At 39.2% G+C, this 12250-nt stretch overlaps 1 protein-coding gene across 2 annotated transcripts in view; it reads right to left on the minus strand.

Moving 5' to 3' along the window:
• PDGFD (platelet derived growth factor D) overlaps positions 1–12250 on the minus strand; it is a 231221-nt gene that overhangs the window by 7068 nt on the left and 211903 nt on the right. For both annotated transcript variants that reach the window (XM_079102003.1, XM_079102002.1), the window contains exon 6: positions 12026–12240. In XM_079102003.1, coding sequence (XP_078958129.1) covers positions 12026–12240 — 215 coding nt within the window. The remainder of the gene's footprint in view (positions 1–12025; positions 12241–12250) is intronic.

Raw genomic sequence — 12250 nt, forward strand, 5'->3', positions numbered from 1 at the left:
GGTTCCCTGAAGCAGTATGTAATGTCTTTCTTTATCCCTTCTGACTAGTTTTGGCTTGAAGTCCACATTATCTGAAATGAGGATGGATACTCCAGCTTTTTTGCTGTGTCCATGTGCATGGTATGTTTTCTCCCATGCTTTCTCCTTTAGTCTGTGGGTATCTCTTTCTATGAGATGAGTCTCTTGCAGAAATCATATTGTTGAAATTTTCTTTTCAATCTAATCTGTCATTCTATGTCTTTTGATTGATGAGTTCAGGACATTAACATTTAGGGTTATTATTGTGATATGATTTTTATTCCCAGTCATTTGACTCACTTTTGTTTTTTGACATGATTTGGTTTCTCCTTTATTTGGCATTTCCTTTAGGCTAGTTCCTCCCGTTGCTGATTTGCATCATTGTTTTTCATTTCTTCTTCATGGAATATTTTGCTGAGAATGTTCTGTAATGCTGGCTTTCTTTTTGTAAATTCTTTTAGCTTTTGTTTATCATGGAAGGATTTTATTTCGTCATCAAATCTGAAAGTACGTTTTGCTGGGTATAAGATTCTTGGTTGGCATCCATTTTCTTTCAGGGCTTGGTAAATGGTGTTCCAGGCCCTTCTGGCTTTTAGGGTGTGGATTGAAAAATCTGCTGATATTTTTATTGTTTTCCCCCTGAATGTAATTTGATTCTTTTCTCTCGCAGCCTTTAAACTTCTGGCTTTATTTTGTATGTTAGGTATTTTCATAATAATGTGCCTTGGTGTGGGTCTGTTGTAATTTTGTGTATTTGGAGTCCTATAAGCCTCTTGTACCTGGTTTTCCATTTCATTCTTCAGATTTGGGAAATTTTCTGATACCATTTCATTGAATAGATTGTTCATTCCTTTGGTTTGTTTCTCTAAGCCTTCCTCAATCCTGATAATTCTCAAATTTGTCCTTTTCATGATATCCCATGATTCTTGAAGATTCTGTTCATGATTTCTTACCATCTTCTCTGTTTGGTCAATTTTGTTTTCAAGGTTAAATATTTTCTCTTCAATGTCTGAGGTTCTATCTTCCAGGTGTTCTATCCTATTGGTTATGCTTTCTATGGAGTTTTTAACTTGGTTTATTGTTTCCTTCATTTCAAGGATTTCTGTTTGTTTGTTTTTTCAATATCTCTAACTCTTTATTGAAATGATCTTTTGCTTCCCATATTTGCTCTTTTAACTGTTGATTGTTGTGATCATTTAATGCCTGCATTTGCTCTTTCATCTCCTCATTTGCTTCCCTGATTGTTTTAATTATGTACATTCTGAACTCCCTTTCTGACATTTCTTCTGCTGTGCTGTCATTGGGTTTTATTGATATAGGCTTGTTCGGGACATTTTCTTCCTTGTTTTCTCATATTGGTCAGATGTCAGTGGGACTCTGAGATATTGCAGATTTCCTCTATTGGCTTATAGTTTCTCTGTAGATTTCCAGTATATCACCTCCTAGACTTCAGTAGCCTGAAGTCTTGGAGGAAGTTGATAATGCAGTGCTTACGAAGAAAGCTGTCCCTGGCCCACTGCTGGGTCCAGGGCCGGGGGCTGGTTCTGTGTGAAAATCTTCTCACTGGGTGGTCCTGCTCCTAGAAGCTGGCTATAGACAGGGCCTGCCCCTGCCTGAGGGAGCCGGGCTGCTAGGGGAAAGCCTCTCCCTGTCTTGCCTTGGTCCCAGAAGCCGCCTGCAGGCTGGGGTCCGCTGTTGGGTCTAGGGCTTGGGGTTGGCTCTGTGCGGAAAAGGTCTCACTGGGCGGGCCTGCTCTGAGAACCTGGCTGTGGACCGGGCCTGCCGTGGGAGAAAGCCGGGCTGCTTGGGGAAGTCTCTCGCTGCCCTGCCCTGGTTCGAGAAGCCGCCTGCGGGCCGGGGCCAGGGCCCGCTGTTGGGTTCCGGGCTTGGGGTTGGCTCTGTGTGGAAAAGCTCTCACTGGGCGGCCTGCTCCTAGAAGCTGGCTGTGGATCGCGCCTGCCGCCAGAGAGAGCAGGGCTGCTTGGGGAAGACTCTTGCTGTCCTGCCCTGCTCCGAGAAGCTGCCCCTGTCCGGGCATGTCGCCCAGGCCGAGCTTTACCCGGTGGGATAGACTCACCCTGCGGCTCTATGTTGGTCTGAGTCTCTCAATGCCTCCCCTTCTTGAATCCTGAGTTCTGGAGCGACGGGAGATGCAGTCACCCTCTAGTCTGCCATCTTGGATCCCCCCCACATATTTTATTATGTTGGTAGCTTAGAAACTAACTCTTCTCTGTTGTGGCCTTTGATTGGTCAAACATTATCAGGTGGACAAATACTTTGTAAAGGTACCTGCTTTTACAGTCAGTGAAACTGCTTGTTTTCACTATGTTCTTAGGTTCTTATTGGGCTTTTCCACTTATTTTGTTCTATTTTCCTGTTAGATTATAAACTCCATCATAGCACCACCAAACAACTGAGCAGTATTTTACAATTTTTAAAGAACTCACACAGACATTATATTTTTGCTGTCTGGCAAATCTTAACTGTTACATTAGTGAAGAAGGTATCATTATGCCTCGTTTATATATTAGACAGCTGCGGTTCTAAAGGCAAAGCACCGTGTGCAGAGTCTTCTAGGGATCAGGATGTGGTCCTCTAGGCTTCTCATGCACTCTGACCCAATGTTTCTGTAATGTGTCTCTAGCTTCTTACTGTGTCTTCACACCTGTGGAAGTGCAGTGAGAATCTGCTATGCTGTGCTTGGTATACTTCTGTCAGAGGTTGAAGGCTAGATTCAGGAAAATCATAGTTAGAGCATCCCCACAATGCTTTTATGAATTATATTCCCAGCCATTTTCTCATCTCACACAAATATTTATTTATTTATTTTTTATTTTTAGTTGTACACGGACATGATATCTTTATTTATTTTTTATGTGACACTGAGAATTGAACCCAGTGCCTCACATGTGCTAGGTGAGTGCTCTACCATTGAGCCACAACCCCAGCCCTACACTAAATATTTAAAGTCTTAAACAAACTAAAGCCATCGACTAGGAATCACACGCCTATAGCCCTTGGCACTCCCGTATTCTAGGCCGCATACTCCTTTCATTGAACATTTAGCTGTGTTGTTCCACGGGAGTTCTGGGGAGTCAGAGAATACATCCCCACAGTTTTTCAATATTCACTCAAGCTAGAATTTGATTAAAAAGAATTTTGAGTATAAATGGGGAGAACAAAAGACCATCTAAGAGAGTTCATGAGGAGGCACAGACACTCAACAGTATTTGTTATTGGTAAAGCTACTCCAAGTGCCAGTTTTCTAAACTGATTCTATTTTTAATCACTTTCTCCTATTATTCTACTGCAGCTAAAATTTGTATCATACAATTTCACATGATTCATTATATGTTATCTCTCTTAATTGGATTATAATAGCTTTCAGGGCAAGAATAGTAAAAATAATCACTAATATTGAGCACAGACTAGATGCCAGACACCATTGTAAGAGGCTCTGAGAATATTAAATTGTCTGGCTTTCTGGAACACTAGGAGACAGAATATTTTCTAATTTAGTGTATAGATTAGGAGAGAGATTGAGTTACTTGCCCAAGATCATGGAGCTAGTAGGTGGTAGAACTGGTCTGGTTTGATGTGGCCTAGGCCTTGCTGTTAGCCCTGCAACTTAGTTACACCTCTCGACAGCGTGTTGGGCACACAGTAGCTGCTTACAGAAATGCATCTGGGTGAATCTGACTGATGCCACCAAAGCAGAAGACTTGGGAAAGCTTTATATTCCCTACTTTTTGTCTCTCCGACGCATCCCTTATATTGCAACTGCAAACAAACAGGAAGCCAAACACAGGGCACAAAACCAAGTGGCCCTTGTTCTGGACCAGTTTTTTTTTTTTTTAGTTTTCCCAGAGGCCTGCACCATCCTGGAGTACTGCAATACCAGGTCCATGTGTGGAGTGGATGGAGCAAGCTCCTATTCCATCTCCCTGCTCCAAAAATCCATGTATTAGATATTAAACTGATAAGAACAGATATTACACTTGATTTTAGTCAAAAAGGTCAAGAAGTGATCTGGGTCAGTTTTAATCCTTTTGTGACTTTGATATAAAATTTAAAGTGCTAAGTACAGAGTTATAATGACAATTGCCTTTTCCTTCTCCCATGGGATAAAAAATGATATTTCTTCTCAATGAAAATAATATGTAGAATAATAAGAAAAAACAATTTAGAAATAATGAAATAATGTATCGATAAAGAATGTGGGCATCATACAGTCCTGCTCATGATATGTATGAAAACCTTATTGCACATATTTGGTAGAAGTGTTTTGGAGGGGCTTGGGAAGTTGAAACTCTATGACTTATCAAGAATTTCTCCAATATTTATCAGTCACTATTGTCCAAGACTATCTGAATGTAAATCAGGCTTTGGGGCTGGGAGATGCAAGGGAGGGAAAAGGTTCCTAAGAAGCTGAGCATGTGATAAGTATTCTTTGTTTAAAAGAAGACTGTCTGAAACTTTGCAATGACTGCCATCTGAAAAATCAGTGCTCTGTCAATTTGCTTTCTCATTTGGTGACAAACAAAAGCGAGAGCTTTGGGATGAGAGCAAAAGCCTGGGCAAGTTTTCTAACTGGTCTTCTGATTGTTCAGGGATTTTCCCTGTGTTGTGTATTAAGCAACACAAGCACAGTATATATGTGTTTTGCTGATAAGAAGAGAAAAATGAATTGGCAGACACTTTTCCCAGACAAGACAGGAAAGTACTGTTTGAACAAAGTGGAAATTGGACTGCTTTACTGACTGATCACAGCACTGATGTTCAAAGCTTTCAGACCATGTAATAGTCTTAGGTTCAGGTACACAGTATCGAAAGAAGGAAGAAAGCAAAGCTGATTTGAGGGAGCATGGAAAGTTAAAAGAAAAATGAAAAGCTTTTATTGAGAAAGCAAACTGGTGGGCTACAGGTTATCTGGTCACCTTTAAGAGAAGGAAGCAATGAATTAATTATAGTAGCTGAAGGAAACTTGCTAATAGGTACCATCACAAAGTGCCTTCCCATTTTTCAAGCTATGAGTCACAGCTGCAAGCACACATGGAAATAAAAATCCACTGAGGGGAAACCAGGCATTTCTTAGCATCTATGGGTGAAAATCTTGACTCCTCTCTACTCCTTGGAAAACCATATAAGCCAGACAAAGTTGACATGTACTAAATGGAGAGTGACTGAGCCAGTCAGTGGCTTTTATATCACTATACAAAATCAAAGATGCTCAGTTTTGCAAATTACCACATCATGAAAAATACTTAACTACAGTTACTTGTCTTGTTGCCAATAAACCACTGAATGAATCATTGCCATAAAGTCATTATACTAATAAAACAATACGGGGCAGAAAAGCTATCTGCTGAGTCGGGTTCTTGTTTATTGGGAATATAAAAAAAGGTTGTTAAGGCCTTGTAACAGTTCCCAAATTAATGGCTGACACAGGAACACAAGTACATATTTCAGGGCAAATGCATTGTATAAACCTGAGTCAGGAAGAGTTTATTTAAGATTTTACTGAACTTCTAAAGCAGGTAGTAGTCAACACGTGTGTGCTCTTATACACACACACACACACACACACACACACACACACACAGTTTCTTAAGAGAAAAAATATATTTTCAATTTTGCCTCTATTTTGACATCTTTCACGTGTAAAGACTACATGTGCATAGAGTCAAGATTTTTAAGGGATGATAGTGAATTATTCCAAAACCTAAGTGACTATAAGCCCAAGTACTTGGAGAAGGGATGACATTTTCTGCCTGAGAAATCACTCAACCTGCAGGCAACAGTTGTAGCAGAGGCTGAACATTATCACAGAAAGACTGATTTCAAGTCATAAGACACCGTAAGAAAGACATGAATGACAAACAGTTCAGCAACGTTACACTGAGAAGTTTGAAGGTGACAAAAGGCAGGTTATAGTGAGTATTTATAAAATGCTCATGACTTTTGAAAATGCAGTCTTGATACTGTGGATATTTGCTTCTCACAGAAGTTTCCTATAAAAACATAGTTTGGCTGTAGTCCTACCTTTACAGAAAAAAAAAAATAATTAAATGATTTTGACACACTTTAGGGAACTAATGCGTATATATTTAGCCTATTCACTGCAGAAAACATGGTGGAAGCCTGGGCACCTAATTCCAGAGCATGGCATTATCAGGGGGGATCATTCATGGCATAGAAGGGCCTTGTCTACCTGGGAAGTATCTTGCCTATGACAGGCTTGCTAAGTATTGGTAAGAAGACCCGATGGAAGCTGAGTCATTTGGGAAAGGTTGTGCACACTCCATAGTATTTAAACGGGGAGTCTTTTCCCTTGGCAAGTGAGTCATCAGGGCTGAAAGGTAGTCAGAACTGAAATATCAGACCAGGTTCTCACATAATTTCACCCATACTTGTCTTGAGCTTTACAGTATCAGTTCTCATGCATCCAGTATCCCCATGTGGCCAGGACAGGTGTTGTCATTACCATTGAAAAGATGGGAAAATTAACTTTTTATAAGCAGCCTATAAACATTAACTGTTCCACATCATACCTTTATTCTTTTGTATTTACCCAGCACTTCTACCACCGAGCTGTATATATTCCTCATACAATCTCAGTAAGATAAGAATTTGAGGGGAGGATAGAGTGTAATAGCTAATGGATATCATGTAATTTAAGTTCTTCCTGGAAACTCCAAATTGTAGGTTTTTGTGGAGATTCAGTGAGAAAAGCAGCAGCCTGAAGGGTTTGGGTGGCTGGAGCTCAGCTGCCTCCCCACGTGGAAGAGCCTGAACCAGAATGGTCTAGTCTTGCTATTTCCCCACTCTGTTGCCCTCTTTCTCAGCAGGAAGACACAGGAAAGGCCTGACTTGTGGTCTCATTCAAAGGCAGAGAAAGGGAAAAGAGCAGGCAGATTCCATACAAGCCCTCAAATGCTGTTTCCAGAAAAATAGTTGAAAAGCTGTTCTTGACTTTTGTTATGGTTAGTTATAATCATGACCCAAAAACTTTTGCCAGAGAGTAGAAATTTCTGGAACAAAAACATTTGTCTCTTTAGTCCCATTTTGCAATATTAGGTAAGTTTGTTTCAATAATAGATGATTCAACATATAAAAACTATAAGTACTATTTTTTTATTTCAAATCTGCATCTCAGAATCAACTTCTCAGCATAACACTGATAAGCTACTTGTCATTTGTCTTTCCTATTGAGATTCATGTCTTAGGACTTGACAAAGTCCTTCCATGATCTACACTATATTACTCTAATGATCTGTTTCTCCTAGGTCTTAAACAATAGTAGAATGCAAATTTTAGTGAAAAATTCTACAGTAAAATAAAAAGAGTCCTCTAATTTTTGTTCCCATTTTCTTCCAGAAAAAGAATGATTCTAGATGCTATAAATGAATAAGAAAAAGAGAACTTCTAGCCTTGTTGCTGTCCAACACAGTGGCCACTGATCACAGGTAGCTATTTACATTTCAATTAAAGTAAATACACTTTAAAAATTCAGTTTCTCATGGTGTTATGCACATTTCAAGAGCTCAATGGCCCCATGTTGCAGTGACGACTGTGTGGGACAGTGCAGATACAGAATCTCATCAGTGTAGAAAATTCCACTAGACCATGCAGGCAGTCAGCATTGTGATAAAAGCAAGAAAGGAAGAATTCCTATCTTTCTCTCTCCCTGCTTTATAACCTGACTGAAGAGCTACTGTAGTCTGGGTAACCAAATAATGAAAAACCATAGGTATTAATTTAAAAGGTCACCATATTTCTAGGAGATATCCTTTTCCTATTCCATATGCATTATCTGGGGAAGAAGAGAACTGAAATGATAGTATCCTCTTATGTCTACGCAATATGTTTTATTGAACTCTCCCTTTCATAAAAATCACTACCAAAAGTACCTTTCAAATCAGCAGAAGCTGTTTCAAAGGCAGCTGTCACCTTCCCCTTGTCTTTCTCTTCCGAGGAAGCATGCTCTGACTTTGCCCTGAAGCAGGATAGAAGGCCCTGGAATAGAGGAGCTCTCCCTATCCCCACAGAAAAGAAGAGTTGTCTTTGAAGACAAAGAAAAGCAGGGGGCTCTGAGCAAAGTCCCCCGTTTATTCCCATGAGACTGTATTCATTCCCTGCCATATTTTTCCATGACTGTCCACTCTTCAACACACCCACTACAGAAAAGCCATTCAGGTTGAACTGTTTTGAGGTCTTCATTACCTTATGAAGTTTCCTGCATCATTTAACACTTGTATTAAGTAAATTTACATGTTTTTCTCTTGTCGACCTGGTTTTTGTTATACTGTTCTCAGTCACAAGCCCAAAACGAGATGGAAAGATGTTTTTCCATCCTTACACTTAGACATTCCAGGAGGCATAGAATGACTGTTAGAAAGGAGGAAAAATACTCCACAGAGAACCCACAAACTTTTGAGAGCAGGAAATCATGTTGTATTGCAGTGCACACTGTTCAAACCCCCACAAGAAAAGAAGTGTGACCTGTGCCACGATATCAGATCCATTAGAAGCGATCTAATTTTGCATATTTAAATTCCTTAATGTTGAGCATCGAAGTATTTGTGGAGAATCACATAGGCTTGCTCTGTGACAAGTTCTCATTATTCCCTTAAGGGTGTCATCTCTCATAGAAACTCATTTCACATCTCATCAGTTGCAACTATGAGCTGGGGAAACTACTTTTTCATTTCTCAGAGGCAAGAATAAAGAAGAGAAGTAATAGAGAAAAGGACTAGAATTTTCCCTTAATGAGACTAAGCTTAAGCAACCCCCATTTATGGAAATGGAGTAAGCCTTCTGCTGCTTTCCGCAGGGCACTTGACAGTGATAACTGTGACACATTCCAAGGGTATTTTAGGAGTTGAGGGGAAATATGACAGTGTTTGTTCCAGGTATGCAGTTGCTGACTGAGTGATTGATGCTCTTTTGTCTTCTGTCCAGCACTTGGCAGAGTGAATTTGTACAGAGCTCTGCAGAGTCCTGGAAGTGAAAATATTAGGATGTGTTTTAAAGAGATGCTTTAGAGTGCACTTTCAAAAGGATGCTAACATTGTAGACTCATTCTTGATGAAAAGAACAGAGGTCCCCCCACCCCAGATATTAACTGTGATCAGAAACTTGTAAGTGACCATTATTGTATGCAGTAGAGAAAAGAGCTAAGAGGAGAAGGGTAGCTGGGCCCTTCAGATTTCTTCAGAGGTAACTTTCTGGGAGATGGGGGTGTGGGAGTGGTTAAGAGTCCTTTTAGTGTATGATTACCTCCACCATTTCCACAATGAGGACTTTAAAAAACTGAGCTGAAACTTTTATCTGAGCAAAGAGTAAAGATAAAAATAAAACACTCCACAAATACATCAAAGCCCTAAACTTGAATGCTTTTCCTCACGGTTATTACTAGGTAGAGATCTTGTCACTTCCCAGATTATTTCAACTCTAACCTGATTGTGACATTCTGCATTTATCCTCGGGGGATGACTAAACATTACAAAATTCAGGTTCTTAGATGTGAAGGGCAACAGCCAATCTAGAGTTCATCAGTTCATACAAAAATAAAACACAATGAATATAGACGATGGCATTCTCTAGGTATGAGAACATTTTTTCCCCTTTGAAATCAGTGGGTGGAGTAAGCAATTCTTTTAAAGAAAATATGTTCTATGTAGGTCTGCAATAATGTTTTCACTGTCTAAGGTGGGCCTGGATACTGTGACATGACATTCCACATTTCCCAGGCTGTAAACATCAGTTATGACATGTCATTTTCATCCAACCCAGAAATTACTTCTTAACTTATTAATATTGATTTATTTGCAGGATTAAAAACAAAGAAATTGGGGCTAGAGGTACAGCTCAGTGGTAGAGGGTTTGCCTAGCATGTGCAATGCCTTGGGTTCAATCCCCAGCACAGCAAGAAAAGAAAGTTCATCCCCCAAAAGTCATTTTTACAAAACTGGAGATTCTGTTTAAAGAGAACCATCTATGTGCTGCTGTGTTTTGTTGGATATTGCTGGAAAGTAACTCAAATGATATCTCCTAACAATAATGTTTTCTTCATATTTTAACTTGTATTTTTAAATATATTTCTACATTATGTTTTATACATTGCAAAATGCATTTCATAGGTATTGTTTTATTTCTGTTATCTGGTATGATTTCTCAGCTCCATTAAACCTATGTGAAAACCAAGTCTCTAAACTTGAGTGGCTGACCATCAAGAAGCAATTAGAGCAACTGTCAATGTCAGGTGCAGCTCTCACACCTCTTCATTCCATGCTTTCTGTACATTTAACAAGGTGCCATATGTTTAAATAGGAAAAGCACATTACTAGTAATAAGAACACAGACATGCTATTCAGAATGGCAATTACCAAGAATACAAGTAACAAAAAATGTTGGAGAGGATGTGGGAAAAATGGAACACTCATACATTGCTGGAGGGACTGCAAATTGTTGCAACCCCTCTGGAAAGCAGTATGAGGATTCCTCAAAATCTAGGAATGGAACCACCATTTGACCCAGTTATCCCACTCCTTGGAATATATCCAAAAGATTTTAAAACAGCATACTACAGTGACACAGCTACACCAATGTTTATAACAGCACAGTTCACAAGAGCTAAGCAAAGGAACCAACCTAGATGCCCATCAACAGATGAATGGATAAAGAAATCATGGTATATATATATATATATATATATATATATATATATATATACACACACACACAATAGAATATTACTGAGTCAGAAAGAAGAATGACTTTATGACATTTGCCAGTAAATGGATAGAACTGAAGATTAACATGCTAAGTGAAATAAGTCAATCCCCAAAAATCAAAGATTGAATGTTTTAACTGATATGTAGAAGCTAAACCACAATAAATGGGGGAGGGGAGAAGAAGAGAAGTTCAGTAGATTAGACAAAGGGGAAGGAAAGGAAGGAACAGGGGATAGGAACAGGAAAGGCACTGGAATAAATCTAACATAATTTCCCTATGTATACATATGAAAATACCTAAGTGAATCCCACCGTTGTGCTTACCCACAAGAATGGGGTCCTAATTAAAATAAGATATACTCCATGCTTGTATAATTTAATCAAAATACAATCTACTGTCATGTATAATTAAGAAGAACTGATTAAAAAAGAAAAATAACACAGATTCTAGAACCAGTTGATGGAGGTTCATGTCCCGGCTCTGTGATTTGCTATTTTACATTGATCAACTTACTGATCCTCACAGACCTTGGCTTACCTGCTCATAAGGAGAACAAAAATAGCATCCCCTTTACAACACGGCAGATAAGCTATAAAGTGCACCTTGTAAATGTTCATACAGGTTTGCTAACATTATTGTTAAAGGTTACTACTCTCCTTCAATTTCTGATCCTCAATTTTTCTATTTACTCTTATCTATTTTTCATAACCCAAGAGCTAATTTCCAGGTAGCCCTAACTAGTATTTAGGAAAAATAAGCATTTTCAGAAAAAAATGGTTTCATATTTAAAGAATGAAAAAGTCTGATGATTTATATTTTGCTATTGTTGCTATGCTTCATTTTAAAAAATGATTTAATTAAAGTTTGGTTCTTACCATTTTCTTACAGCAACCTAAATTTTCAGTTTGTCCTGTACATGAATCACATTATCTTTCCAAAAGAAGGCCAGGTAAGCTCTGAAATTATTGTATCATACATTTGATTATACATTTAGGCTGCTGTTTACCACATGGTTCATTCTGAGAATTAGCAAAAGAAGTCCCTTTTTCAGAACTGATTAGCCTTTCACTAGGGTGGGTGGCTTGACAGACATAGCTGGGGAAGAATTTCAGCTCCTAATCATCCCCTTGGCTGAGCACCCTTGTGTAATGAAGTACCTGACAACCACATTCAGCAGTACTGTCTTCCATTTGCTTCAAGATTGCAGAATTGGTGTCGTTAAAAAAGAACTCAATGTAGCATCAGAAAAAGAAACTGGTGGGTGACATACCTCATGGTACTTTTTCACAGTTTTCCCTGAGTTGCACTTGCAGGACTTGGAGTTGGCAGTTCCACAGCCACAATTTCCTCCACAGCGCTGCACGAGGAGGCAACGTGGAAAGAAGACCGCGTTGGTCAGCTGCAGCTCCTGTCTTAAATTGACGGAGTAATTCCTGGGAGTGCAACTGTAACGCTTGACATCATCGTTGAGCCTGTCCAGGTCAACTGTGGGCAA

The sequence above is a fragment of the Sciurus vulgaris genome, assembly GCF_902686455.1.
Source record: "Sciurus vulgaris genome assembly, chromosome: 11".
In the NCBI taxonomy this organism is placed as follows: Eukaryota; Metazoa; Chordata; class Mammalia; order Rodentia; family Sciuridae; genus Sciurus; species Sciurus vulgaris.